The sequence below is a fragment of the Vitis riparia genome, chromosome 14 (genome assembly GCF_004353265.1).
Source record: "Vitis riparia cultivar Riparia Gloire de Montpellier isolate 1030 chromosome 14, EGFV_Vit.rip_1.0, whole genome shotgun sequence".
NCBI lineage: Eukaryota > Viridiplantae > Streptophyta > Magnoliopsida > Vitales > Vitaceae > Vitis > Vitis riparia.
Genome location: NC_048444.1, coordinates 10,570,488 through 10,596,973, shown reverse-complemented (window position 1 = coordinate 10,596,973; position 26,486 = coordinate 10,570,488). Strand labels below are relative to the sequence as shown.

At 37.0% G+C, this 26,486-nt stretch overlaps 2 protein-coding genes across 2 annotated transcripts in view; both read left to right on the top strand.

Annotated features, from left to right (window-relative positions):
* Window positions 1–17,358, top strand: part of LOC117929636 (RAB11-binding protein RELCH homolog) — a 31,651-nt gene extending 14,293 nt beyond the window's left edge. The window contains exons 5-20 of the mRNA XM_034849986.1: window positions 7,259–7,429; window positions 7,511–8,077; window positions 8,169–8,243; window positions 8,336–8,464; window positions 8,550–8,624; window positions 8,709–8,918; window positions 9,138–9,290; window positions 9,393–9,607; window positions 9,749–9,866; window positions 9,982–10,114; window positions 10,185–10,386; window positions 10,466–10,571; window positions 10,659–10,799; window positions 10,884–11,007; window positions 11,147–11,263; window positions 16,747–17,358. Coding sequence (XP_034705877.1) covers window positions 7,259–7,429; window positions 7,511–8,077; window positions 8,169–8,243; window positions 8,336–8,464; window positions 8,550–8,624; window positions 8,709–8,918; window positions 9,138–9,290; window positions 9,393–9,607; window positions 9,749–9,866; window positions 9,982–10,114; window positions 10,185–10,386; window positions 10,466–10,571; window positions 10,659–10,799; window positions 10,884–11,007; window positions 11,147–11,263; window positions 16,747–17,129 — 2,919 coding nt within the window. The 3' untranslated portion in view covers window positions 17,130–17,358. The remainder of the gene's footprint in view (window positions 1–7,258; window positions 7,430–7,510; window positions 8,078–8,168; window positions 8,244–8,335; window positions 8,465–8,549; window positions 8,625–8,708; window positions 8,919–9,137; window positions 9,291–9,392; window positions 9,608–9,748; window positions 9,867–9,981; window positions 10,115–10,184; window positions 10,387–10,465; window positions 10,572–10,658; window positions 10,800–10,883; window positions 11,008–11,146; window positions 11,264–16,746) is intronic.
* A 7,440-nt stretch (window positions 17,359–24,798) lies between these two features.
* On the top strand, window positions 24,799–26,118 carry LOC117931408. The gene is made up of 7 exons (XM_034852397.1): window positions 24,799–24,878; window positions 24,993–25,070; window positions 25,180–25,287; window positions 25,397–25,528; window positions 25,612–25,715; window positions 25,823–25,898; window positions 26,006–26,118. The coding sequence occupies exons 3-7, from the start codon at window positions 25,183–25,185 to the stop codon at window positions 26,093–26,095; spliced, it is 507 nt and encodes a 168-aa protein (XP_034708288.1). The 5' UTR covers window positions 24,799–24,878; window positions 24,993–25,070; window positions 25,180–25,182; the 3' UTR covers window positions 26,096–26,118.
* The last annotated feature ends 368 nt before the right edge of the window (window positions 26,119–26,486 follow it).

The following is a 26,486-nucleotide window of genomic DNA, read 5'->3' as shown; positions in this document are numbered from 1 at the left end:
TGGTGTATATGGGGGGATTTTAATATTACTCTGTTTCCGCGGGAAAGGAGTAGCCAGAGGGGAATGAATTCAGCAATGAGGAAATTTGCTGAAATTGTAGATGATCTGGGGCTGGTGGATCTTCCCCTTCAGGGGGGTGAATTTACTTGGAATGGGGGACAAAACAATCAGGCATGGGCAAGATTGGACAGGTTCCTAGTATCCCCTAGTTGGATAGACCAATTCAATGGGATTAATTAGTGTAGGTTGCCCCGTTCGGTATCCGATCATTTTCCAATTACGTTAGTGGGGGGGATAAGATGGGGCCCGACTCCATTCAGATTTGAAAATATGTGGCTTAAGGTAGAGGGCTTCAATGATCTTGCTGGGCAAGGGATTGAGGTTAGGGGCAGTGCTAGTTACAGATTGGCTACTAAGATGAAGGAAATCAAACAGAAATTGAAAGTTTGGAATAGAGAAGTATTTGGAAAGCTGGAGAGCAACAAATCCTTAGCCTTGCAGCAAGTGGAATTCTGGGATAGGGAGGAAAGTGAAAGAATTCTGACTGTGGAGGAAACAGAGCTCAAGAAAGAGGCAAAGGATAATTATAGAAAATGGGTGATTATGGAGGAAACTCATTGGAGACAGCTCTCTAGGGAAATATGGCTGAAGGAGGGGGATAGAAACACGGGTTTCTTTCATCGCATGGCAAGCGCTCACCGTAGAAATAACTCTTTGGAGATAATAAAGATCAACGGGGTGTGGTTGATAGAGGAGAAGGAAATCAGGGAAGGAATAGCTAATGAGTTTCAAAGTTTGCTTTCAGAAGATATGGGGTGGAAGGCGGACATAGGGAATCTTCAGTTTGATCAGATCAGCCTACAAGAGGCTGAGAACTTGGAGAGGCCCTTTACATAAGATGAAATCCATGTGGCTTTGATGGAGATGAATGAGGATAAAGCCCCCGGTCCGGACGGCTTTACTATGGCGTTTTGGCAAAGTTGTTGGGAGTTCATTAAAGAGGAGATTTTAGAAATGTTCAAAGACTTCTACGATCACAGCTCTTTCCTCAAGAGTCTCAACAATACTTTCTTGGTATTGATTCCCAAGAAAAGTGGGGTTGAGGATCTTAGAGATTTCAGACCTATTAGTGTCTTGGGGGGGCTTTACAAGTTGTTGGCTAAAGTGCTAGCTAATAGATTGAAGAAAGTAGTAGGTAAGGTGGTTTCCATTTCTCAGAATGCCTTTGTGAGGGGAAGACAAATCCTTGATGCCTCTTTAATTGCAAATGAAGTGATAGACACGTGGCAGAAACAAAAAGGAAAGGGTATTATATGCAAATTGGATATAGAGAAAGCCTATGACAGCATCAACTGGAAGTTCTTGTTGAAGGTGTTACAAAAGATGGGCTTTGGGTCTAAGTGGGTGGGGTGGATGTGGAGTTGCATATCCTCAGCTAAATTCTCAGTGTTGGTTAATGGAGTGCCTGCAAGTTTCTTCCCTAGCACTAAAGGACTTAGACAAGGGGATCCTTTGTCTCCTTACCTCTTCATTATGGGGATGGAAGTGCTAGATGTTCTTATCAGGAGAGCTGTGGAGGGGGGGTTTTTATCAGGATGCAACATAAGGGGTGGAAGTGGTCCTCCAATGAACATTTCTCACTTGTTTTTTGCTGACGACACAATTATATTCTGTGAGGCCAAAAGGATCATCTAACTCACTTAAGTTGGATTTTATTCTGGTTTGAAGCGGCTTCAGGGCTAAGGATTAATTTAGCCAAGAGTGAAATCATTCCAGTTGGAGAGGTGATGGAGATGGAGGAGTTGGCTGTTGAGCTAGGTTGCAGGGTGGGGTCTTTACCCTCTCAGTACTTGGGTCTTCCTTTAAGGGCTCCAAACAAAGCGCCTTATATATGGGATGGGGTGGAGGAGAGAGTAAGGAGGAGACTAGCTCTTTGGAAACGACAATATATTTCTAAAGGAGGAAGAGTCACCTTAATAAAAAGCACCTTGGCTAGCATGCCAATTTATCAAATGTCTATTTTCAGAATGCCCAAGATCGTGGTTAGAAGGATTGAGAAATTGCAAAGGGATTTTTTGTGGGGAGGGGGAAATATGGAGGGAAAAGTTCATCTGGTTAATTGGGAGGTGGTATGTACAGACAAGGATAAAGGTGGGCTAGGACTTAGGAAGCTAGCTTTGTTGAACAAAGCTTTACTTGGTAAGTGGATATGGAGGTATGCCTGTGACAAAGATAATCTGTGGAGACAAGTGATCAAGGTGAAGTATGGGCAGGAGGGTCTTGATTGGAGGCCCAAAAAGGCAAATGGGGCGGTTGGAGTAGGGGTTTGGAAGGAGATTTGGAAAGAATCGGAGTAGTGTTGGGATAACATGACATTCCGAGTAGGGAAAGGCAACATGATCAGATTTTGGACAGATGTGTGGTGTTCAGAAGCTTCATTGTCTCAGTGTTTCCCTCATCTCTTTGGTATGGCTGTGCAAAGGAATTCAACGGTTGAGGAAATGTGGGATCAAAATTCGGGTCAAGGAAATTGGAACCTTCATTTTGTGAGGGACTTCAATGATTGGGAGTTGGAGTTGGTTGGGGACTTTCTCCACATATTGAGGGGTTTCAAACCCTCCTTGGAGGAAGACTCAGTTATGTGGAGGAAGGGAAAAAGTGGTCAGTTTAGGGTCAAGGAAGCTTATAGTTTGTTGGCGAAGTATGATGATATAGGTTTTCCTTCAAGAAGTATTTAGGTGGCAAGGGTGCCAACTAAGGTTGCTTTTTTTGCCTGGGAGGTGACATGGGAAAGGTGCTAACTTTGGATAAACTTCAAAGAAGAGGATTTCAACTGCCAAACCGTTGCTTCTTGTGTGGCTGTGAGGAAGAAAGTGTAAATCATATCCTTATACATTGTACAGTGGTTAGAGCCTTATGGGATATTGTTTTTGGTTTAGTTGATGTGAAATGGGTTTTTCCAGAAACTGTAAAGGAGGTTTTAGCTAGTCGGAGGGGATCGTTTGTGGGAAAGAAAAGGAAAAAGATATGGGATGCCATTCCGTTGTGTATTTTTTGGACGGTGTGGAAGGACAGGAATAGATTAGCTTTAAGGGGGGGGGGGGGGGGGGGGGGTGATATTGAATGTTCAAAAGTTAAAGAATTTTTTTGTTTGTAATTTGTGGAGTTGGGCCAAATTGTATGTAGGTGAGGAGGCGTCCTCCCTTATAGGCTTTTTAGAGTGGATAGCTTCCACTTAAAGGGAGGTGATTCTTTGTTTTTGTTTTTTTGAGGCCTAAGCTGCCTTGTATACTTCCTGTATGCTTTGCGGCGTTTTGCCTTTTTAATGCATATCCTTTACTTATAAAAAAAAAAACATTCAGTACTCAAGTCCATGTAGAATACTCTTGAATGCCTTGGCCTTGTGGAATTGGATTTATGTGGAGTCATCTTTGCTTTCCAAGTTTGGTAAGAATTAGCGTTCATGCACTTGGATGAAGGAAGTTGTCACAACCATGGAAAAAAGCTTTGTTATGAGTATGGGTTTTAGTAGGTGCAAGCAACTAAAAGGGTTTGACAGGTCACAGAGAAGGCATAAATTTTATAAGAAGCTTCTAATTCATGTAAATGAATGAATATGTAAAAAAGAACTTTATTTGGAAGCAAAGATATGGCTATTTGTTACCACCTGACTGTATTATTTTAAATTGAAAATGATCACATCTTTTCTGACTACCTCAGTTCAAGTTCAATTTTGTCTGCTGCTTCCTATTTGAACCCCTTAAACATTGAATCATTATTATTGGTGCATTTCTTGGACTAAGTTGAACCATCATAAGCGTTATTCCCTCATCTTGTATTTATCAGGTGCTACTTTTAGTTTTGTGTCTGATATTCTCTCATTTGGCTGTTCAGGACTCGTCCATCTTAGCATCCTAATTCTGTAAGACTCATTTTTGAATATTTTGTTTCCCACAGCCCATCATTCTTACTCATCTAGTGAGCCAGTTCTTATACCTGTCTTTTAAAATGATTCATTTCCCTTTCTAAAATTTTTATGTGCAGTACTAGCAAGTGTTTAAAGGTTTCTATACCTAATTTGTGGCTTCTGGTAATTTTTCTACCAAGCATTTTTTTAGGGAATAAAGATGAAATTTTTTGGCAACACCTTAAGTTTGCATTTGGTTTGAGGAATGAAGGAATAGGAATGAGAAAGCAATCTTCATTTACAAATTCTTGTGATTCATGCAAACCAATATATGGTAGATTTTCCATTTCATTCCATAACCCCTAAATGTGGGTAATGAAACTACCTATCAGAAAAAAAAAAAAAAAAAAAAGTGGGTAATGAAACTCTATATAAGGAGGTAATATTTGTATACCCTTGAAGTGGAATAATAGTTATTATAATTTACAATTATAACATACCCTTAAATATCCAATCTCAAAAATACAAAATCATAATAATTTCCATATTTTGAAGATGCTTTTTTATGCCTTAATTTTGTAATCCTATTTTTGTCCTTTATAATTGAAGAATCATTTGAAAATATTGTTTTATATTAAATAAGAATTGAAACTTTTTTTTTTCCTTTTGTCAAAGGACTATACTCAAATTTAATACTTTTGAACAATTTTTCTCTTTTATTTTTTCTACTCAAATAAAAGTTAGTCAAATTTTTTATTCACTCTGCAGAATTAGGCCAAATTTTCAAAATTTGACCCCAAAAAAGGGATATATAACTCCTCATCTAACATTCTGACTTCCCTAAAAAGATATAGTTGAAGATGAAGAGAATGAAAGAGATAAAAAAAAAAAAAAAATTAGGAAAAGTGATTATGCAATATAATTAAAATCATGCTTATATGTCATATCCTGTCACATCAAACCATTATTTATTTTGAAAATCTTATAAGGTGTATATTACAAAATTTAATTATGTAATTTAATGAAAATCTCTTTGTGCAGAACTTTGCATTGTTTTAGATCCATCACTAACTTTCTAATTTTCAGTCTTATAGACCTATGTTGTATGGTTTTCCGGTGCAGGTGTTGGGTATGGATATGTGTCTAGTTGTTTGATCCTTTACACCTACAAATTTTAGGATTTGAGGATTCGACCAAAAAGAGGTCTCAATAACAGAGATAGACACTTGGGTATGACATGATACAAGGATAAAATAAAAAAATATCAAGTAAATATCAATAGAAGAAAAAAGATATCTTTGATAAGAAATCATCTTCTTTTCTATTTTATCCTTATGCTCATCTTCTTTTCTATTTTATCCTTATTTTTTCTTTCTCACCTCTAAACATTTTTATAAAATTTCACCTCAAACAAACTCTCTTTTCCAATATAGCTATCCTTTGAGGAAGTTAATTTTAAAAAATAAATCATTTAAAATCAAATGTTCAGATCCAAGGCAGAGTCTCTCATAGGATGACATACCTGTACTCTGTCGTGTCAACATGGCCAAGCTAGGTGAAGTTGGAGGATCCAGGTATCATAGTTATACACTTACTTATAAACGAAGGTATTAAGAAAGTGACCAAATTTTAGTTTCTATACAAATTAAATTGAGTGGCAATAGAAACACTCTACTTGTAGAATTGTTCAGGATCTAAACACTAAAATGGGAATAGTTGATTCTTAAGATATTGATGCTAGGAATGTATACCTCAAGGTGCCCCATTGCTGTTCATTGCATTCTATGAACCAAGTGGGGCCAAAATGGTAAGAGCCTAGTTCTCTTAATATAGTAATATACAAGTCAAAATGAACCTTGATCACATGTTTTGGAGTAACTTTTCAGTTTTTCCATTGTGTAGTTATTATTATTATTTTTTTGATCAGAAACGAAGAAAAATATATTAATAGAAGAAAAGATACAGGAGAAAGAAAAGATACAAAAGAAAGAGAAGAAACTAAGGGAAGTATGAGAGGTCCTTCCTACACAAACTGAACAAAAGAGAAAACTCCCAACAATGGAAATCTAAAAACAAAGAGAAAACCCAACATTCTCAAACTTTTGAAGCGCAAATTGCAATCCAGTTGAGTTGTAAAACACTTAGAGGAACTCCTCTAAAAGCTGCAGAACAAGAAGCCCATAGAGAGGAATAGAACAAAATCAAATCCCATAACATCTCTTCCGTTCTCCCCTTATCCTCAAAGATCTTATTGTTTCTCTCTTGCCACACCATCCATACCAAAGTAAGGCAAGCAATTTGCCAAAGTGTCTTGCCTCTTAATGAGTTCCCCAAGCCTTTAAAAGCAATAACCAACATGTCCTCAAAAATCCTTGGAGGGACCCAAACCAACCTTGCTAGATTGAACAACTTGTGCCAGAGTCTAATGGTAACAGGACAATGAAGAAAAAGGTGGTCGATCGACTCTCCATTTCCTTTGCAAAGAATGCACCATTGAGGACAGAGGGATTTGTAGGGTCTTCTCAATTGCAACTTATCATTGGTGTTTACCTTCCCATGTGCTACTAACCAAGCGAGGGCCTTAACTTTTGAAGGGGCTTTTGAACTCCACAAAAACTTGGCCGGAAGGAACAAGATAGGATTTGAGACTTTTGACAAGGCCAAGAAAAAATATTTCACTGAAAACAAGTCTGACGATGACAAAGACCACGCTCTTGAATCTGCCAAAGAAGGAGAGAAAAGCACTGAACTAAGGGAGGACATTAATCTCTGAAGGAGATCAATTTCTGAATCAGTAAGATTGCGGCAAAAATTAAAATTCCAAGATAGTGGAAAGGAATTGCCAAGGACATTTGAGACAATGAGGTTTTTCATAGAAATAACTCTATAAAGATCAGCAAATTGAGAGCACAAAGTTTGGTTACCCCACCAAAGATCTTCCCAAAATTGTTCTTTCCATTGTGTGGTTATCACCCCTCTCTTCTCATAATTGTTCTTTCCAAATCTTTCACTAAGTCAATTTTCTATTCTTTTCCCTACAATTGTTAATCTTTTTCTTTGTTATTCTTCTCACTACACAATCATAATCTAACAATTTTTTATGCATCATGAAACAAATAGGAACTTTAGTATTCGCTAATGTTTCATGTACAATGGGCTTAGTTGTCAAACTCTAATGGAGTGAATGGAGGTTTTTGCCTCAAATTTTATTTGATAAGTACTTAAATCTAAATTTTTTAAAAATGATAGATTGTTTGGCTTGATGTTTGTTGGTAACATTGTGAGGACTTGGAACATTCGTGTTTGATTTGGGTGTTGCTGCATATTCTGATTAAGCTTTCTATGCTGCAGGAGAAAATTGCCATGCTTCGAGAAAATGAGTCATTGCTAAAAGCAAACGAGAAGCTAAATCATGAAAAGGAGTGCTTGCTGAAAAACAAAGATTTGGCTGATGGTCAAATAAAGGCTTTAACAAAATCATCAGAAGCTCTTCAGAAGGATCTTAAGGACAGGGAGAACCTGGTAAATCTCTCATTACAATGTATTATGTAGCCATCATAGACATGTATGTAAGAATATATACATTGATATCGTAAACCTCAGGTGCAAGTTTTGAAGCAGTCCTTGGAGCACCAAAGAAAGGACCTTAATGACTGTAGAGCAGAAATCACTTCACTGAAAATGCACATTGAAGGATATCGTTCTGGACGGAGTTGGGCAACTAGTGATGTTGATGATGTACAGTCCCAGTCCTTAGAAAGATACAAGGAGGAAATAAAGTCATTACAGATGGAGATGGAAAGTTTAAAAGCAAAAAACTCCATTGCTACTGATGCTTTAGATTCCAGCAATTGTGGGAAAGAGTCAATTCAGGGAGAAGAAAATGTTGTTGAGATACATGAAGATAAAACTGTAATATCTCATCAAGTGGACACGACATCTGGTGTTTTAGAGAATCAAGATGCTCCATTGCTGGCATGTCAAATTTCTGATGACGGCATGAAAAAACCTGAGGAAGTTGCACAAGAGTTGTTAATTAGTTCTTCAAGTGAGAATGGTACTGCAGGAAATGTTGTGAATGCCCCTAAACAAAATGGTGAACCACCACCTGAAGAAAGTGAAGTACTTAAATCAGATAATATAGGTGGCAAAATTGTTTCTGAAAAGACGGCAAGTTCATAGAGCTCTTTTTTACTATAATGGCCTTTATTGTTGTGAAATATTCAGCACCCCTTACTGTCTGGAATTTAATTTTTGACAGGGGTTGGGAACCATCCAGATCCTTTCAGATGCCTTGCCCAAGATTGTTCCTTATGTTTTGATCAACCACCGGGAGGTTTGTTTTTACTATTTTATTCCTATTTCTAAATTTGTTTCTGGTTTTACAGTGGAAGAGTCATTTATTCTATTGGTCTTACCTGCACATAGGAGCTTCTTCCCCTGATAATGTGTGCTATTGAGCGTCACCCAGATAGCAGCACCCGTGATTCCTTAACCCACACATTGTTCAATTTAATTAAACGTCCGGATGAGCAACAGAGACGAATTATAATGGATGTAGGTTACTGTTGAAGTACTGCAATTATATTGTAAAGTATCTATGATTTGAATATGACACTAAATCTTTTCAACTTCGTTTCAGGCATGTGTTAACCTTGCTAAGAATGTAGGAGAGATGAGAACAGAAACAGAATTGCTTCCCCAGTGTTGGGAACAAGTGAGCTTCAGTCTGGATTTTCTTAGGAGCCTCTCAATTTTCCTATTCTATTGCTTTCTTTCTAATGGGTTTCACCAATTGCAGATAAATCACATCTATGAAGAGCGCAGGCTGCTTGTTGCTCAATCATGCGGGGAGCTTGCAGAATTTGTTCGGCCTGAGATTCGTGATTCTCTTATTTTGTCCATTGTTCAACAACTGATTGAAGATTCTGGAACTGTTGTTCGGGATGCTGCTGCTCATAATCTGGCTTTGCTGCTACCACTCTTTCCAAATATGGATAAATATTTCAAGGTCAGCCTCACTAAATATGCTTCGGGGCAATCAGGGAGAAGAAATCTGACTTGACAGAATTGGCTACAATGTAAGCTCTAGAACAGGTTGATGACACATGGTCTAGGGAATGGAGCCTTTTCCCCTGATCATAATATGATAACTTACAAGGAAGGAAAAAAGATAATAATAAGAAATTTCTCCAATATATCTTTTTTGTCTTCTTTTTTTGGTTGATAGGTTGAGGAGTTGATGTTTCAACTGGTCTGTGATCCGTCTGGAGTGGTTGTAGAGACTACACTTAAAGAATTAGTTCCTGCAGTAATCAATTGGGGAAACAAATTGGACCATATTTTACGAATTTTACTGTCTCATATCTTGGGCTCTTCTCAGGTATGCTAGTTTCTAACTGATAATCCTTTACTTGTTACTCAAATTTTTCTCTACCTCATTTCTTGTATTTCTCTTTTGTAACTTTTCTTTCCAACTTTTCAGCGTTGTCCTCCTCTTTCGGGGGTTGAAGGTTCAGTTGAGTCACATCTACATGTTTTAGGTGAACGAGAGCGCTGGAATGTTGATGTCTTATTGAGAATGCTGACAGAATTGCTTCCATTTGTGCACCAGAAAGCAATTGAGACATGCCCATTTCCTACAGTTTCAGAATCAATGGGAACATTATTTTCTACCTCCTTGCTTGAACTATATGCAGGGTAGTCTCTGATTTCCCCTTTTCTACACCTTTTTCATTCCCAAATGGGACATAACATTTTATGTTGTGAAAATATTATTACAATATTTGAAAGTGTGGTTGCTGCAATATTTGCTTCTGAGAGATTTAAATATATTGACAGTGGACATATTGAATGGCCTGCGTTTGAATGGATGCACATTGACTGCTTTCCTAGTTTGATTCAGCTAGCCTGCTTGTTACCTCAGAAGGAGGATAATTTGAGAAACAGAATCACTAAGGTATTATCTTGTACTTGAATTTATTCTAAGGAATGCTTTTGGGTTCATTTTATGTTTCATATGCATGAGTTTATTGCCCTTCTAGTACTTGCTAATCTAGATATTCATGATGCAGTTTTTGTTGGCTGTATCTGAACGTTTTGGGGATTCTTATTTGACACACATAATGCTACCTGTATTCTTGGTAGCAATTGGGGATAATGCTGATTTGACATTTTTCCCTTCTACCATCCATTCAGTAATAAAAGGTAATAAACTCTTTGTTTATTTTAACCTTTTATTTAAATTTTATGATCTCTAATTGTTTCTTGATTACAGGTCTGAGACCGAAAACTGCTATTGCTGAGAGACTTGCTACTATGTGTGTCCTGCCACTTCTCTTGGCGGGTGTTTTAGGTGCGCCTTGCAAGCATGAACAATTGGTGGAGTACTTGAGAAACCTTTTAGTTCAAGGCACAGTAAAGGAGAGTCAACCAACAAAGCGCAATGCTGAGATTGTAGATGCTGTTCGCTTTCTTTGGTTGGTATTTCATGAAAATCTTTCAATTGTAATATTTAGAAATTCATTGTTTTGACTAATAGGCTTTTACATAATGCAGTACATTTGAAGAGCATCATGGCATGATTTTTAATATTTTATGGGAAATGGTTGTTAGCTCAAACATAGAGATGAAAATTAGCGCTGCTAATCTATTGAAAGTCATTGTAAGTTTATCCATTCTTCTGTAATTGTCATTTCCAGTTACATCTAATGGAGCATTTGTAACTCTTTTAACTTCTTTTTCTTATCAGGTGCCATATATTGATGCAAAAGTTGCTTCAACACATGTTTTGCCTGCCCTAGTAACTCTTGGCTCTGACCAAAACCTAAATGTAAAGTATGCCAGCATAGATGCATTTGGAGCTGTGGCACAACATTTTAAAAATGATATGGTATTACTTTTTTACTTCTTGATACTGACTATCATAGTGGAGCAACTTCTGTACAGTTGGCTGACCAAATTTTGGGCATTTCAGATTGTTGACAAGATACGTGTTCAGATGGATGCTTTTCTTGAAGATGGATCACATGAAGCTACTATTGCTGTGGTCCGCGCATTGGTGGTTGCTATACCACATACAACAGATAAACTTAGAGATTATATCCTTTATGCTTCTTCTTGAGTGCTCTATGTTACTGTGTTTGCATGTGTGTGTATAATCATTTATCCACTATAGGAATATTCTCTTGGATTCTGTGTCAAGGTGGTGGGTTATAATGTTTCTTTAACATGGTATACATCTTTTGTCCAAGATTTTCCAATTCACAACCATGCCTAGTCCTACAAGTGATGTGATGCGTCGCCGTGAGAGAGCTAATGCATTTTGTGAATCAATCCGTGCTTTGGATGCTACAGGTTTGCTTTTCTTTAGGACTGGAAAATTTCTATTTCTTTTCCCCATTCCCATCTTTGAGCCTACTATTGCAGCTCAACTGTAAGGTTGTTCCAATTTAGTATAGGATCATATGCTTATGCCTTAGAGATAATTTTCTGTGTCTATTGATTGCTTTCTCGAAGTTCTTCTGAGTCCTTGGGCTACATTTGGCTCAATGGGGTGTTGGGAATGAGTGCTTGATCTCTTCTGCCTGTTTTGATGTTTGGGTCTTGCACAAAGACTCTTTTTGGAATTCTAGAGGGTTTGTGAGGCCCATAACAAACGTGGGTAAACATATCTGGTGATATGACTTTGCTAAAATCATTTTTAGGTATCATTTCACAATATTTTAAAATTACAAATTTATCATTGCATTTATGCCAAATTTCAAAATGCCATTTAGTCATTGATTTATCGTCATTGCTTTAGAAGATAAATTGATCACGACTTCATCTCTTTAGAAGGTAAACCAATTCCAACTTTATCTTTGTTGTGAACAAACCAATGAAAATCTATTTGGTTGTTATTTCATCATCTCAAAAAGGAAATATAGTTGCATCTATATACAGTACAAGTGTATAACTCCATTAGAACTTTAATTCCTCAAATACTAGAACTTACAATGAATTGAAATGTACCAGAAAAAAAAAAAAAGAATTGACAAACATTATTCTCAATGATTTCTCCACTCTTAACAATTTTATGTCATTAAAATTTTTAACAATTGGTCTAAGCCCGAAGTTAAGTACTACTCTAGGAAGATTGAGATTTAAGTAGTCTTCTTTATTTGTTCAAATTTTTATGAAGGTGATTAGTTGGAATGTTTGTAGATTGGGATCTAGGAAGAAAAGGCTGGTTACCTAATATTTCCTTTTTAAGGAAGCTTTGGATGTGGTAATGCTTCAAGAGACAAAGAAGTAGTTTGATAGGCTTTCAATGAGTGGCCTATGGATGGCTACAAGAATGGTTGAAGCTCATCAGTTGTGAACCTTTAGAGATATTGTATGATATGGGATTTTAGCTCCTCAATTGTTTTAAGGTGATGATAGAAGCTTTGTTGTAGTCAAGCTTTTTTCTAACATTGTAAGAGATTTTATCCTTTTGTGGTCTATGGCCCAATTGGTTCTACTCTTAGAAAGGAATTTTGAGTAGAATTATCATATCTTTTGAATTATCTTATCCAAGGTGGTGTGCTGGGGAGATTTCGATATCAACAAAAGTGTTTCATAAAAGTTAAGGGGGTTTGGGCTCACCTTTGTTATTAGGGATTTTTTGATGGTTTTCTTTGGGAGTGCAAATTAATATATCCCTTTCTAAGAAATTCCTCTTTCACTTTTTCAAACTTGCAATAGGTTAGATTGATTTATATTTTTAAAGGATTGGGAAGTCATTTTTTCCTCCCAACCATCTAAAGACCTTATCTTGAACTATTTCTCTTCATTGTCTAATTATTTTAGACACCAATTGTTTTAGGTGGGGTTTGGTTCCTTTTAGATTTTAGAATATGTGCTTGTTCCATGCTAATTTTAAGGATAATGTTAACTCATAGTGGATAGAGGTGCTAGTCAAAGGATAGGAGGCTCATAAGTTCAAGCAAAAGTTGCGACTCAAGCTAAACTAAAAATTTGGAACAAGGCCAACTTGAGGAAATTAAAGGGAAGAAAGATCAAAATCTTTAGAGACATTGCCATGGAGGTTCTTGTGAGGGGGAGAGTGCTTTGATAGTTGAATTAGCAACATTGAGGGATAGAAAAAAGATCAAACTGAAAGACCTCTTATCAAGGGAAGAGGTGCATCGTAGATGGAGACCTATGGTAAAATGGGCTAAGGAAGGGGATTTCAAAATTCCAAATATTTGCATAGGGTGGAAAATGGAAGGAAGATTTTGAATGCACATAAAGTAGGATTCAAATGTCAGTCGAGATTGGTATGACTCAGCTGAGTCATATCCGCCTTGGCCATGCCCTGTACTGGACCGATAATTGAGTAAAAAACAGTGGAGAAAATAGAAAACCGCAAAAATAAAGAACTTTGGAAGGACAGTTTGGAGCCTTGGTCTTGGTTTGCGTCTTCATCCTTCAGACCTGAGCTTTTGCATCTTGGTGTGGCTGATTTATCTCCAATTTAATGCCTTCAAACCTTTGAATTGATGTGAGAAGTTGTCTTTGAGAGGTGAAATGGATATTGTTTGGAGAAATGAGTGTCATGGAGAGATGACATGAGAAGTAGTTGATTGAGAGGTGAAATAGGTATTGTGCAGAAAATATGAAAGGGGTATTTTACAGAGAAATGGGTGTGTTGCGAAAACGGGATAGAGGTTTTTGGCTGAAATGGGAGAGAGGTTTTTGACCGAAATGGGAGAGAGGTTTTTGATTGGGTATTTGGGATTAATGAAATGATTATAAATATTTAGGTTTATATAAAATAAATAAGATATAAATATTAATATAAAAATTTAAAATTAATGGATAGAAGTACTATAAAATATATTTATGTTTAAAATTTTATTTATTCCAATGAAAATAAGATTAATAAAAAATTTTGTTGTTTTTTTATAATGGTTTTATTTAGAATATATTTGATAGGAAAAAAGATATTTACATTTTTAAAGGTGATTCATGGTTATTTTCAATGGTTTAAAATATTTTTTAAATTTTCAAAATATTTAATTTAAGCAAATTTATTATAAGAATGAATTCTTTTTTTACTAGTTTTATCTAATATTTAGAATGAGGTGATAAATAAAAAAGTTTTAAATCTATTCCAACATGCTTCTATCACTATATGAATAATTTTCTCTCCTTAAATATTTATTACTTTTTTTAGTCTATGTGATTGTATTTATTTTTGTGATAATTTTAACAATTCTCTTAAAAATTTTGGAATTCTTAAATTAACATATTTTGTGTATCCTTTGATACCGATCTGAGATACCAAGACTAATGTGTCTTGGGACCTCCGAATCAATGATCTATACCTTAATTGTGAACCATGGTATTAAGTCTCAAGATTAATTTAGTGAAACACATATTGTCGATTATTAATGTTAGAGAGGACCTTGTTCTTAGTTTGGCTTTCCTTTAAGAGTAAGGAGTCTCTGTTTTGGCTGCTAACTTATTTGTGTCTCTCTTTGAGAGGGAACCATAGAGATGTTCGCTTTAGGACCCAGTGGTACATAAAAATTCCTCTTGTTTGGATGGTTGCAAGAAAGCCTTTTTGTCTTTGATTGCCCTTGTGCAGTCTTGTTTATTTCGTATTCTCATTTATTTCCGATCTGTTTTTAACACCCCAACATGAACAGACATTGGGATTGAGAAATTATAGAAGAATCTTTTGTGCTTAGTATTTAAGGGGAGAAAGACTACGACATTGGATGGGAGCATTGCAAATCCAAAAGTGATGAAGGTTTGGTAGGATCTTCTTGAGGAATATAACCCTTGTATGGAAGTGGTTGTGAAGGTTTCATAGGGGAAGCAATGCTCTATGACACTCATCTTAAGCATTTATGGGTTATAGTCCAATGGTTGGGATGCCAACATTGTAGTGGCCTGGTGGGGGTGATGGACCTCTCAAGTTGTAGTTTCCAAATCAAGATTAGAGGCTTTCCCTTTTCTTTTGTTCCTCTTATCTATGTGCACTTTTTACCTACTTTCCCAAATGTGAGAATTTTTTAACTGGCACCTTCAAGATTCTTTTCAATAGTTCCTTCTTCCTATCTTTACTCCTTTATTCCTACAAAATCTATTTGAAATGTAAAAGCTCCACCTAAAATTAAGACTTTTTGCATGCCTTGTGGCTAATATAAAGGTATTAACTTATAGGTGAGAAGGCTTTACAAAGCTGTCATCCGAGACTGGTGTATTGTTTGCTTAGAGAGTTGTGAATTAATTGATCATCTCTTTCTTCATTACCCCATAGCACTAGGACTTTGGCATAGATTGCTTGATCATGCAAAGATCGATTGGGTAGCGTAGCAGATGGGTTGTTCATCTCTTTCATGGGTTTGGTTGATCTCTATTTTATCCTTGATACAGTTTTTATGATGAGAGAAAAATGCTAGGATCTATGAAGGTAGATGAAGATCCATGGAGGCTATTTGAGATTTGGTTGACTTATTCTTCTTCCTTTAGATCCATATCTCTGATCCTTTTGTGGTACTCCTTTGAATCTTTTTATTGTTATATTGGAAAAATGTTTGGTATTCTAAGGGATCACATGGGAAGGCTATGTTTGATTGGTTATCTCCTCCAATAGGTCTGGTAAAGTTAAATTTTGATGGATATTCTTTTGATAATCTTAATCATTAGATATATGAGGCTTGATCAAAGAGCATTTGGGTCAGTACTGAGGGCTTCAAACCTACTGAGGTGGGTTCAACTACGGATGTAGAGTATTAGCGTTGCTAGAAGGCTTATTGCAGGCTAAAGCTTTGTGACTATCCTACCTATATGTAGAGGGGAGTTCTATTATTATTCATTAGGTGTATAATAGAGAGAGGGTTGTGGAAGTTTGGCATTTGGCCCCTCTGGGAATCCTTACTAAGCTAATCAAGCTGCAAGGAGCAAAGTATTTAGTTTCTTTTGTTCCAAACTTTTTTCCTTCAAGCGATTTGTACTGTATGCACATTGCATTTACTGCTTATAGTTTGTCCAGATATTTTTTGTGGAGCAGTGACGTTGCTACTGTTTGATCAGGAATTACACATGTTGGAAGTATTGCTTGTCATTCTTTGTATTTGCCATTCAATGGAAATGAACATGTTTGTTTCTAATAAAAATAAATAAATTTTGGATGAATTATTATAATAGAAGTAGTTGTTATTGTTTTCTATGTTGCATGGGTTTGGGTGTGACTTATGAGTGTTGGATGTGGATATGTATCTAGGCTTTTGATCCTTGACAATTCAAATTTTAGGATATGAGGACTGGGCACAGGTGCTGGGCTATGACATAATTGAAGAAAAATCAATTAAAAATAAATTGGAATTGAAAATGTCTTCTTTAAAAGCTCTTATCTTTTCCCTCTAATTTTTTTTTTCCTCTTATCTCTAAAATATCAGCTAACTCATCTTTTTCTCTATAATTATTACCATGAAAGTTGAAAGAATAAAAGGATATCAATGAAAAAATCAAGCAGCCACACCTGAAGGATTATAGGAGTGTCTGTCAAGAATCCCATACCCAGACCCATGTCGTGTTGTGCCAAACGGGTATGTTGGGTGAAATTGGAGGATAGTGCTATTGTTATTCTTGTTGGTAAAAGGACAGAGAAATGACCACAGAAACAAATGTAGTAATAACAACTTCCAGTCAATTAATGTGCCTAAGATTTGTTTCCTATGACTGGAACTATACATTATGGGTTGCATTCCTTGTGTTGCAGATAATTAACTGTTCTTGTCCCTTCCATATATACTATCATTTGGTGTGTTATTTGATGTTCAGCATCTTCTTTGTTTGTTCAGATCTTCCTGCAACTAGTGTTCGGGAGCTCCTCTTACCTGCCATACAAAACCTGTTGAAAGACTTGGACGCTCTTGATCCAGCACATAAAGAAGCCCTAGAAATTATATTGAAGGAAAGATCAGGCGGAACTTTGGAGGCAATCAGTAAGGTGATGGGTGCTCATCTTGGGATCGCATCATCAGTAACCAGTTTGTTTGGTGAAGGCGGGCTGCTGGGCAAAAAAGATAGTGGAGACCCTCCACCAGAGCCTGTTGAGTCTCCAAGGGCCGTGCCACCACCTCCTGCAGAGGACACAAGATTCATGAGAATTATGAGGGGAAATTTCACGGATATGTTAAGGAGCAAAGCAAAGAACCAAGAGGACACTTCAACAGGTCAATGAAAGCTTCCCCTACTTATACAGTGAAAGCTTGTATGTCTTTGATCTCTGACAATGTCAGATTTTCCCCCTTTTTTTTGTTCTCCATGTATGAAGTTGGATGTATTGATGCACAAAAAGAAATTCTTTTTAGTGAGAAAGATAAAAAGGAAAAAAAATATAGACTTACCCATTTTTAATGTTAATTGATTATTACGGCACGTAGTCAAGTGAAAATTTGCAATTTTCTTCACCAAGCCCATCGAGCTAAATGGCCTTGGTTGTATGTCTGACAATACTGAATCGTTAATTCTCTCTTCTTGAAGTATGGTATGATTTTTCAAGTCATTAATAATCCATAACCAACATCCATTTTTTTGTGGCCACTAAGCATGAAAACTCTCACAGGTTTTTTTGAGTTACAAGGGAGTCAAATCATGGTTGGAAATTGATGTGGAATCAAACAAGCTTTGATTACATTGAACTGCAGTGTCTGGGCGACATTCTGTTGAGAGTGTCTCAACCTTGTAGTTGACGGATCCTCCCGGTGGTGCTGCTAGGAAGTAGGAATGAACAATTATTTAATGAAATGATTTGCCACAATGCCCACCCAATATTTTTTGGGAGAATTGTGTTTTGGGCCCAGCTGGGCCCAAAAATTAACAAATGGTCCATGTATCTAACAGAATTAAGCCCAACACCCAGACAAAGTCTCAAAATTGATAAGAAGGCTATACAATTTATAATATGCCGAAAATGCCCTTTGGCTGGCTAATGTAAAAAAAAAAACAAAATCCACGTTGGATTTGCAATTCGTTTTCCCCAAATTGAGAGGCGTTTTCACATTCCTGAGTGTCTCCCTCGTTCCCGCCCAAAGAATGCCCTAATCCTCTCTTCATCTTCATCTGGAGTTTGTCGACCATCCGATTTTAGGTGTAGACGGTGGAGTTTTTCATCTCTGTCAATCCATTGGTCTCGACGATCACCACCGGATTTGGGTTCCGTGGCGAAGTAGTTGATAGTAGGTTCAGCAATTTCAGTTTATGCTTCATTTCGGCTATCCCGACCATTTCATTTCAGCCCAAATACATTGCCCTAATTTATCTGGCGATTTCAGTGTGCCATTAATCCCCACCATGGGTGTCGTCCCGTGCTGAGCATTGAGGAGGGAGCTTCTCTGACCATCAGGTAAAGTAGTATTTTTTTGTAAGCCATGTCTTAAAAACGCCATAACCCACGACATGGCTTACAGTTTGAAATAGTGAGGATCCTCATGGGCTAATTGCATCTGCATGTCGTGGTATCAAAAAAGTTTTTGTTTAGATGATTATGTTTGTGTTCGATTTATATGATTGATAGCCTTGACATGGAAAAATCATTTCTTTTTATTAAACTGTGGTGTCACCATGATTCACTTGGTTCTCCATCAATATGAGAACCCTCGATTGCCATTCATGATAATTGTGATGATGAAGACAACATAAAAATATATTTTGATTTTCTTGCATTTTACTTGGTTCACTTATGTTTGTTTGGTTTAGCATTGCATATTGAATTGAAAAGTTAGTTTTATAGGTGCAATTTTATTCTAATATATGATAAGTAAATGCAAATAGATTTTCTTGTTGCAAACATATTTTTCGTCCTTTCGTTCAAATTATATCATTGAGCATTATATTTACTTCCTCGTGTGGCAGTCTAGTTTAGTATGCTAGTTCGCCTGTTACCTATTTTCGAAAAAAACCCAAGTTCTTTGAACCCTATAGTATGAGATATTGTGGGATACCTAGTATGTGTAGATAGATTATCATTTCGAACTTCATGAAATCTGTAGCTAATATGAATATAAATGCGAAATAAAGAAACAGATCAATTCAAAGGCAATTTAACGAGCCTTAATTCTATTTTTGAAATCCAAAATTAAGGGAGTCAATACATAAGAAACCAATTAAGGGATTTCTCCTTGAAATCCAGAATGGTTTCCAACAATCATTGTAGTGGCCAAATACCTCTTTCCATGTTTACTATTCACAATTGCTAAATATCAAACGCATGCAACTCAATATTATTTTCAGCATACAATTGAACCAAATTGAAATTAAGTTAAATTTGAAGTTGTCTATTAAGTATGAGCCAAAACACTAATGACATTGGCATGATCTGTCCATTTATAAGTCTGAAAAGTAATTGTGATGTTCCTATTGGGATCTAGAGGGTCATAGCAATCTGCAAAAAACAGAGAAAGAGTTGACCAACCAGTTAAAAATAGAATAAGTGAAGTAACATTTGGAAAAGTATATGCATAAATGATGCATGATAATCTGGACATGGCGACTAGTAATAGTGTGAACTTCAAAGCAAAAGGGCAGATGAGAGAAAATATGAAGGCCATTTTCTATAAGACACATAATTGTTTGGTCTATAATATGATATTTGTGCTATGTTTGTATAGGTTAATGGACGCAAGTAATAGGATATATTGTTACATTTTCGTGGGTGGCAAACTTGTCCAAAAAAATGATGGGCAATGGGAATACTTGGGTGGAAGAAGCAAAGGTATTCACATATATAAAGGAATGGCATTTGAAGAATTCACCAAAAAAATCATAGAGAAATTCGACATTTCCCTTGACGTGATGAAGATGCACTACACGCTGAAGTTCAATCCCAGAGTCATCCAAGATTTAGAAGATGAGGATGATTTGGATAACGTGGTTTCCCACAGTGATGACTTTGCAAATGTATACCTAGTAGACTTACCCTCTGTGGAAGCCATTGAAGCAAATATCCCGAATTCACAGTTGGCATTTCGGTAATGGACTTTAACATCAATGTTTATTTAAAATGTTGTGAATATCAATTTTATGCATCACGTAGTCTAATTATGTTAATATATGTCAATGCAGAGATCCACCTATCACGTTCCCGTCCTCTAATGCATCATGCGATCCAATTCCTCAAACTATGATGCTATCAAGAGGTTTTGCGTCGCGTTCTGCAGATACTGAGTACATCCCTTTGGATCGATTCGTTTTCGTGAGGCAATATTAGGGTCGGGACATACATTTAAAAATGCCGAGGAGTTTCGCAATGCAATTTACCAGATGTCATTAGGTGGGAGGTTTGAATACAAGTACAAGAAAAATTCCCCTACGCATATGTCTGTCAAGTGTTCGGTTGATGGTTGTCCTTGGAAGATAACAGCTCACGCTGTCGAGGGAAATGTCATCTTGCGAGTTCATACTTACCAAGTGAATCATAATCATATAGCTCAGGATGAGTGTTCATCTAAGGTGAAGGTTTCTTCAAAGAGAGGTGCGGTTGTTGTTGAAGATGTGTTTAGAACCACTCCAGACTATCTTCCCCGTCAAATTTGTAAGGATTTTGAACGTGATCATGGGGTTCAATTGACATATAACCAAGCATGGCACCTTAAAGAGAAGGCAAAAGAGCGCATATATGGAGTACCACGCGACTCTTACACGTTTCTCCCTTGGTTATGCCATAGGCTAAGAGAAATAAACCCGGGCACAATTGCGGAGTACACTTCCCAAGAAGGTCACTTCATGCAATTGTTCATTGCCCATGCATTTTCAATTCAAGGGTTCATCATGGGGTGTCGACCTGTATTGGCTATTGATTCTTGCCACCTAAGCGGTCCATATAAGGGAGCTCTTTTGTCTGCCATTGCATATGATGCAAATGATGGAATGTTCTCGCTAGCCCTTGGTGTGGTAAGTTCAGAAAATTATGAGGACTGGTATTGGTTTTTGGATAAATTAAAGGGAGTATTAGATGGTAAAGAAGTTATTATATCAGATAGACATCAGGGAATCTTGCGTAGTGTTTCGGAGTTGTTTGGGACAGGAAATCATGCATATTGTTATCGCCATGTTAAGGAAAACTTTTCTAGCTTCTTCAATAAGCAAAACATTCGAGGAAAGAAAGGGAAAGAAGATGCTTTGCTACTTTTGGACAGCATTGCGTATGCTAGGTTGGAAATAGACTACAATGAGGCATTTGAAAAACTTGTGCGCTTCAATGAGAACCTAGCAAAATGGGTTGCGGAAAACAATCCCGAACATTGGGCAATGTCAAAGTTTGTTAAAAAGCGATGGGATATAATGATAACTAACATTGCAGAGGCGTTCAATGCGTGGTTAAGAGAAGAGTGTCACCAAACAATTTATACTTTATTGTTAATGCACATGGATAAACTTGTAGCCATGTTGGACACCCATATGCATGGTACACAAAAGTGGAAGAGCGTGGTCGGACCGAAAACTGAAGAGAAGTTAATGTCAAATATCATGAGGTCTGGTCCGATTAGTGTGCTACCCTATTTGGGAGGGACGTTTAAGGTGTTTACTGGAGAGGTTTATTTGGTCGTCGATATGAATCAACGTACGTGTACTTGCATGACATGGAAAATGTCCGGTTTGCCATGTGCACACGTATGTGCTGTCATCCGCACACTGAGACACGACGTGTATGACTATATTGACCCATGTTTTCATGTCTCCATGCAAGATTTGATTTACTCGGGTCAGTTTCAACCATTACTAACACACAACATGCCGAAACTTTGTGACGATGGGAGTTTGCAAGATTGCACGGGCAACACCTTTCCTGCTTTCCAACCCCCTCATGTGAGACGTCCTCCAGGAAGACCCCGACAAAGGCGCATTGAATCACAGTTTTCTCATAAGAGAGCAATTCATTGCTCTCGATGCAATGGAATAGGTCACAACCGCTCTAAATGTAATAATCTGTTGCCGTGACATTTGCATTTTATTTGGTTGTACAATTTCCTCTTTTTGTATCATTCCATATATTCTGTTGTATGGTATATGGTATGGGGTTGTTGATTCTCGTTTTTATGTATTGCCCTATTTATAGGCACCATGCACTTTTTTGGAAATTTTCTTATTTAGAGTTGCTTTCAGTAACCAACTTAATTGAAAGTGCACTTTCAATGTGGTTTCTTTTTAGTTGTTATTTAATTCCATCTATGTGTCTACATTTTCGAGCATTTCTTATTTGGAGCCTCATTAAGGATGACAATTTCTGTTACATTATTTTACGTATAGGGGTGACAAAATTTTTTTTTCAATAAAGCGAGACTTCCCCTATATTTATTTCCAAGTTGTGAATTAGTCCTCTTATCGCATTATGTTCTTGTTGCACCTATTTCAATGTCCCATCAATTTCTAAGACGTCATAAAAATTGTCTTTCAATTTGTCCTGAATTAGATATACTTGTTACACACGTTGTCCATATGGTTATTATCTACTAATTTATATGGTTGCTGGTTGGATAATTGATCATACACGTGTTTGCTTCCAAACTGTAAGCGTTTTCCTAAAATGTCATATTGTTATGTATTTCATTTATTTTTTCCTTACAACTATGATTATGGAACACCATTACCAAATTAATCAAACATATTAATTGTCGAAATAGTCAATTGACCTTTCCCTTTATTATTAGTTTCCCCAGGTCATCAATAACTGCTATAACACCCATTTCCAGGTGCCCGTTCTTCCAAGGTTGAAGCTTACAACAATCATTTCATTCTTCTATGGCCACTACTGAGGTGATGCATTCTTTCTTGTTTTTAAATATTGATAACTTATTTCGGATATTTCATATTTTGATCAACTTACGACCTATAGTTTTTTTTGATGTTAAAGATTGAATTACATAAACATCCAATTGTAAATTATGAATCCACATGAATATGTTTGTTTGTTCATTCAATTTTATTGCTTTATTCACTACGTTTACATATTCCTATTGATGTTAATTTTTTCTTATATATAATTCATGTGTAAACTACTAATGACCTCCAACCATTTCAATGCAGCCCACCAGATTGTCTACACGGTGTTCATCTTCAAGGTTTCTAAAACTATGCAACAGGCTCCCTGCTGATAAATTGGACGTGGTTCGAGACCTTCATTTTGGAGGTCTTCTTCACTTAAATTGCAAGGAGATACGGCATAACATCTGTATATGGCTGATTGCCCATTTTAACGTTGGGTTCAGACGCATTGACATTACATCCCACAAAAGGTATGATTTGACAGCTGCTGATGTTGGCCTTGTCTTTGGCCTCCCAATGACTGGACGGATTCTACATATTGCTACTACCCCGTCTGGTCATCCGTTCGGTACCCTCAACACATGTGAGGAGAGACTCCTCAACTTACCTATTGGGGAGGAGTTTCGTAGATGCTTCATTTACTACACTTGTGCGACGCTATTAGCCCCCACCTCAAGGATTGATGGATGCCGAAACTTGTGGCATACCATCCATGAAGATGGTTTCAGAAATGATGTTAATTGGGGCCAATTTGTTCTTGACCAGCTTGTGGAGGGTATAGGACGATTTAAGCAAGGGAACAACGTCTGGGTTCATGGTTGCATTCTTTTCCTCCAGGTATTGGCCTTCTTTAACATTCATTAATTGGTAAATTTGAATTTGTTTACATCAGTACCAACAAGTAAGAATTATACATATGTTTATTTCCATTGTGCAGCTCCATTACGTAATCAAATTCAAAATTCCTTCCGTTCATGTTCCGATGACAGCGCCCCTACTCTCAGCATGGTCAGATGAGTTGATAAAGGAGCGCTTATCTGCTGAGATCAGTGAGTTTGGGAGTTTTGGACATGACCAGGTAGTCATTTATTCGACATGAAATTTGTTATATATTGATTTACATGCATTTTGAATACCTCTAATGTTTCTATGTTCTTACCATGCGTGATGTTCTCATAATGTAGGCGTTTGATGAATCGTCACCGCCTCGTACACATGTCGAGGATGACAGTCGACCGACAAGTAGTCATGTACCGACAAGTAGTGATGTACGCTAAAACTACTTGTTACTTTACGCATTCAATCCATCTGAATCACATTACAATTTGGTTATCATTGCTATATTGTTAATAACTTCTAATCAATTTTCTTTTAAATTTGCCTATGCCAATTCGTTAACATGTGACAGGAAATCTTGGAAAAGTACTATGCTGCCGAACGCGCAATAAATTCTTATCAAAAGGGCATTCAGCAACAGCTTGGCATCATGCGTGGTCTGATCCATAGATTGGATGCTCGAAGAGAAAGAAGTGTACATTCCCCTCCTGCTGGTCACTCAGGCTATGCAGCGAATGACTTTCCTGAGGCCGCGCATGATTCACCCTCTGCCCGATATGACATGCCATTCCATTGCACCGAAGAAGTACCAGACACTCCTATTCGGCATCCACCTATTATTGGTAACATTTTGGGCCACATTCATTACTGCATTAGTGCGTACAAAATATGTCAAATTGTACTGGGGTTTAGTTAACTAATATGTTTATACTCCAAACAAACAGCCGATGACGAAGTAGTCATCTGTGACCCCTTACCTTTGCGTTCTATGACTGTGGCCCCCTGATCCCATAGCATTGGGAGGCAACGGAGAGTGCGTCGGATGGCTCCCAATCTATTGTCACCATTCATAGCGCAGGCACAAACCCGCCATTCTGCCATCAAGATGGACCTAAAAGAGGCAGCTACAACTGTATTTAATGGGGACTTGGACCCAAGGCATGTTACATCATATACTACGCCAATTTCAAGTGTTTCCACATGCAACAAATCGTATTACCCTAACATATATGGTTTTGTTGGCAGCGAGGAGCTTGTTGCAATGCATGACACAAGTTTAACCAGAGGCAACCTCGCGTCTTTCCAGGGAGACTGTTGGATTGGCAATGATGTTAATATTTCAATTTGTCCACTAGTTTGCATTATTTTTAATTTTAATGTGATGTAACATCTTCTAATTAGTCAATCTGAATATTGATTACATTTTAATCATTTCTTCTTTTAGGTCGTTGATGCATTTTGCCGAATGTTGCAATTCGACGATTAATCAAGGACAAAACTATTTCTCTCCCCCTACATAGCTGTAATGAATGCTTTTAATTGCCACTACATCTGAATTTCCCTTGTTCTGATAACATGTCCACACGTTTACACATGTTTCCATGCATTAAGTACTTTCATCTCATATACAGGAAATGGTGATGCGTTCCAATGCAAAACATTTGATGCACGATGCAATTATTGCGCGTTTCGATCCATATATGTATGCCTTTGATGGTTCGTATCAGAATGTTACTCAGGTCAAACTTGCATTCCAATGTTTTATGTTTCTTCACTTCTGATCTCCTTGACCCATTATATGTTCTAATCCATTATATGTTCTAATCCATTGTATGTGGCATCATGCAGGTCTACTTACCAGTCCTTTTCAAAAACCATTGGACACTTTATGTCTATGACTTACATAACAAACGAATCCAGCTCTTGGATTCTCGGCCTGGAAGAAAAAGGAGTTGTATGAGTGGAATACAACAAAATTTGGTAATGTACCTTCTACTCCCCAATATTTGTTGCATTGTACATCATATTGTAAGTTTGAATGTCAATTACTTTGCTTGTTTAAGGCCAAGGTTGTTCTATGGCTTGTTGCCAACAAGAAAGAAATGGTTGCTGTAGACTTGAACATGTACAGTTTTGTCATGCCAAACGTACCATGCCAACCAAATGAGTTAGTGTTTACCACAATTAAGTTTAATTTGATTTCATAGCATTTTCCAAATATTATACTTCCCATGTCACGCATATTAAGTTCTTACACATTACTCTTTGTGTTAGCAATGACTGCGGCATTTTTGTTATGAAATTCATGGACAACTGGTCCAATGGGGGACTCTCCAAATCCATCGATGTGGTATGTACATATAGGCTTTCGCTTGACATCATTTATATAAAAATTGCATAGCATCGGCAACTTATTTAACCTTTCCTTATATGTCTTTTAAACATGAATGAGTGCAGGCCAAGATTAAGAAGTATAGATTGAAGCTACTGGGCAGATTATTGCTTTCATCACATAATGCACATCGGCATCGATTTATGACAGTTTGAGTTACACTTTTCAATAGGATGTGAGGAGGATTTGTAAAGATGATTGTACATTATACAGGAAAAACTAACTCCTGCCATTGTATTGTGAATATTATGGTTTATATATTTAATGAAGGTTCTGATGAAGTCGCATTTTCCCTCACTCTCTCAAAACATCTAATAAAAGGCACCGCCATTACAAACTATAAAAAACCTATGCATCAACACTTGTTTGGATTATACTTTACATTTGTTTGAAATTTGAATGTATCAGAAAATTAGAAATAGCAGGATACCTTTTTATTTCGTTTTTTGTTTTTTGTTTTTTTGTTTTTTTGTTTTTTTTTCTTTTCTCTTTGTGATTATTGACGTAGCATTTCTATTATAGCTCTTGTCGAACTTGAGATTCAAG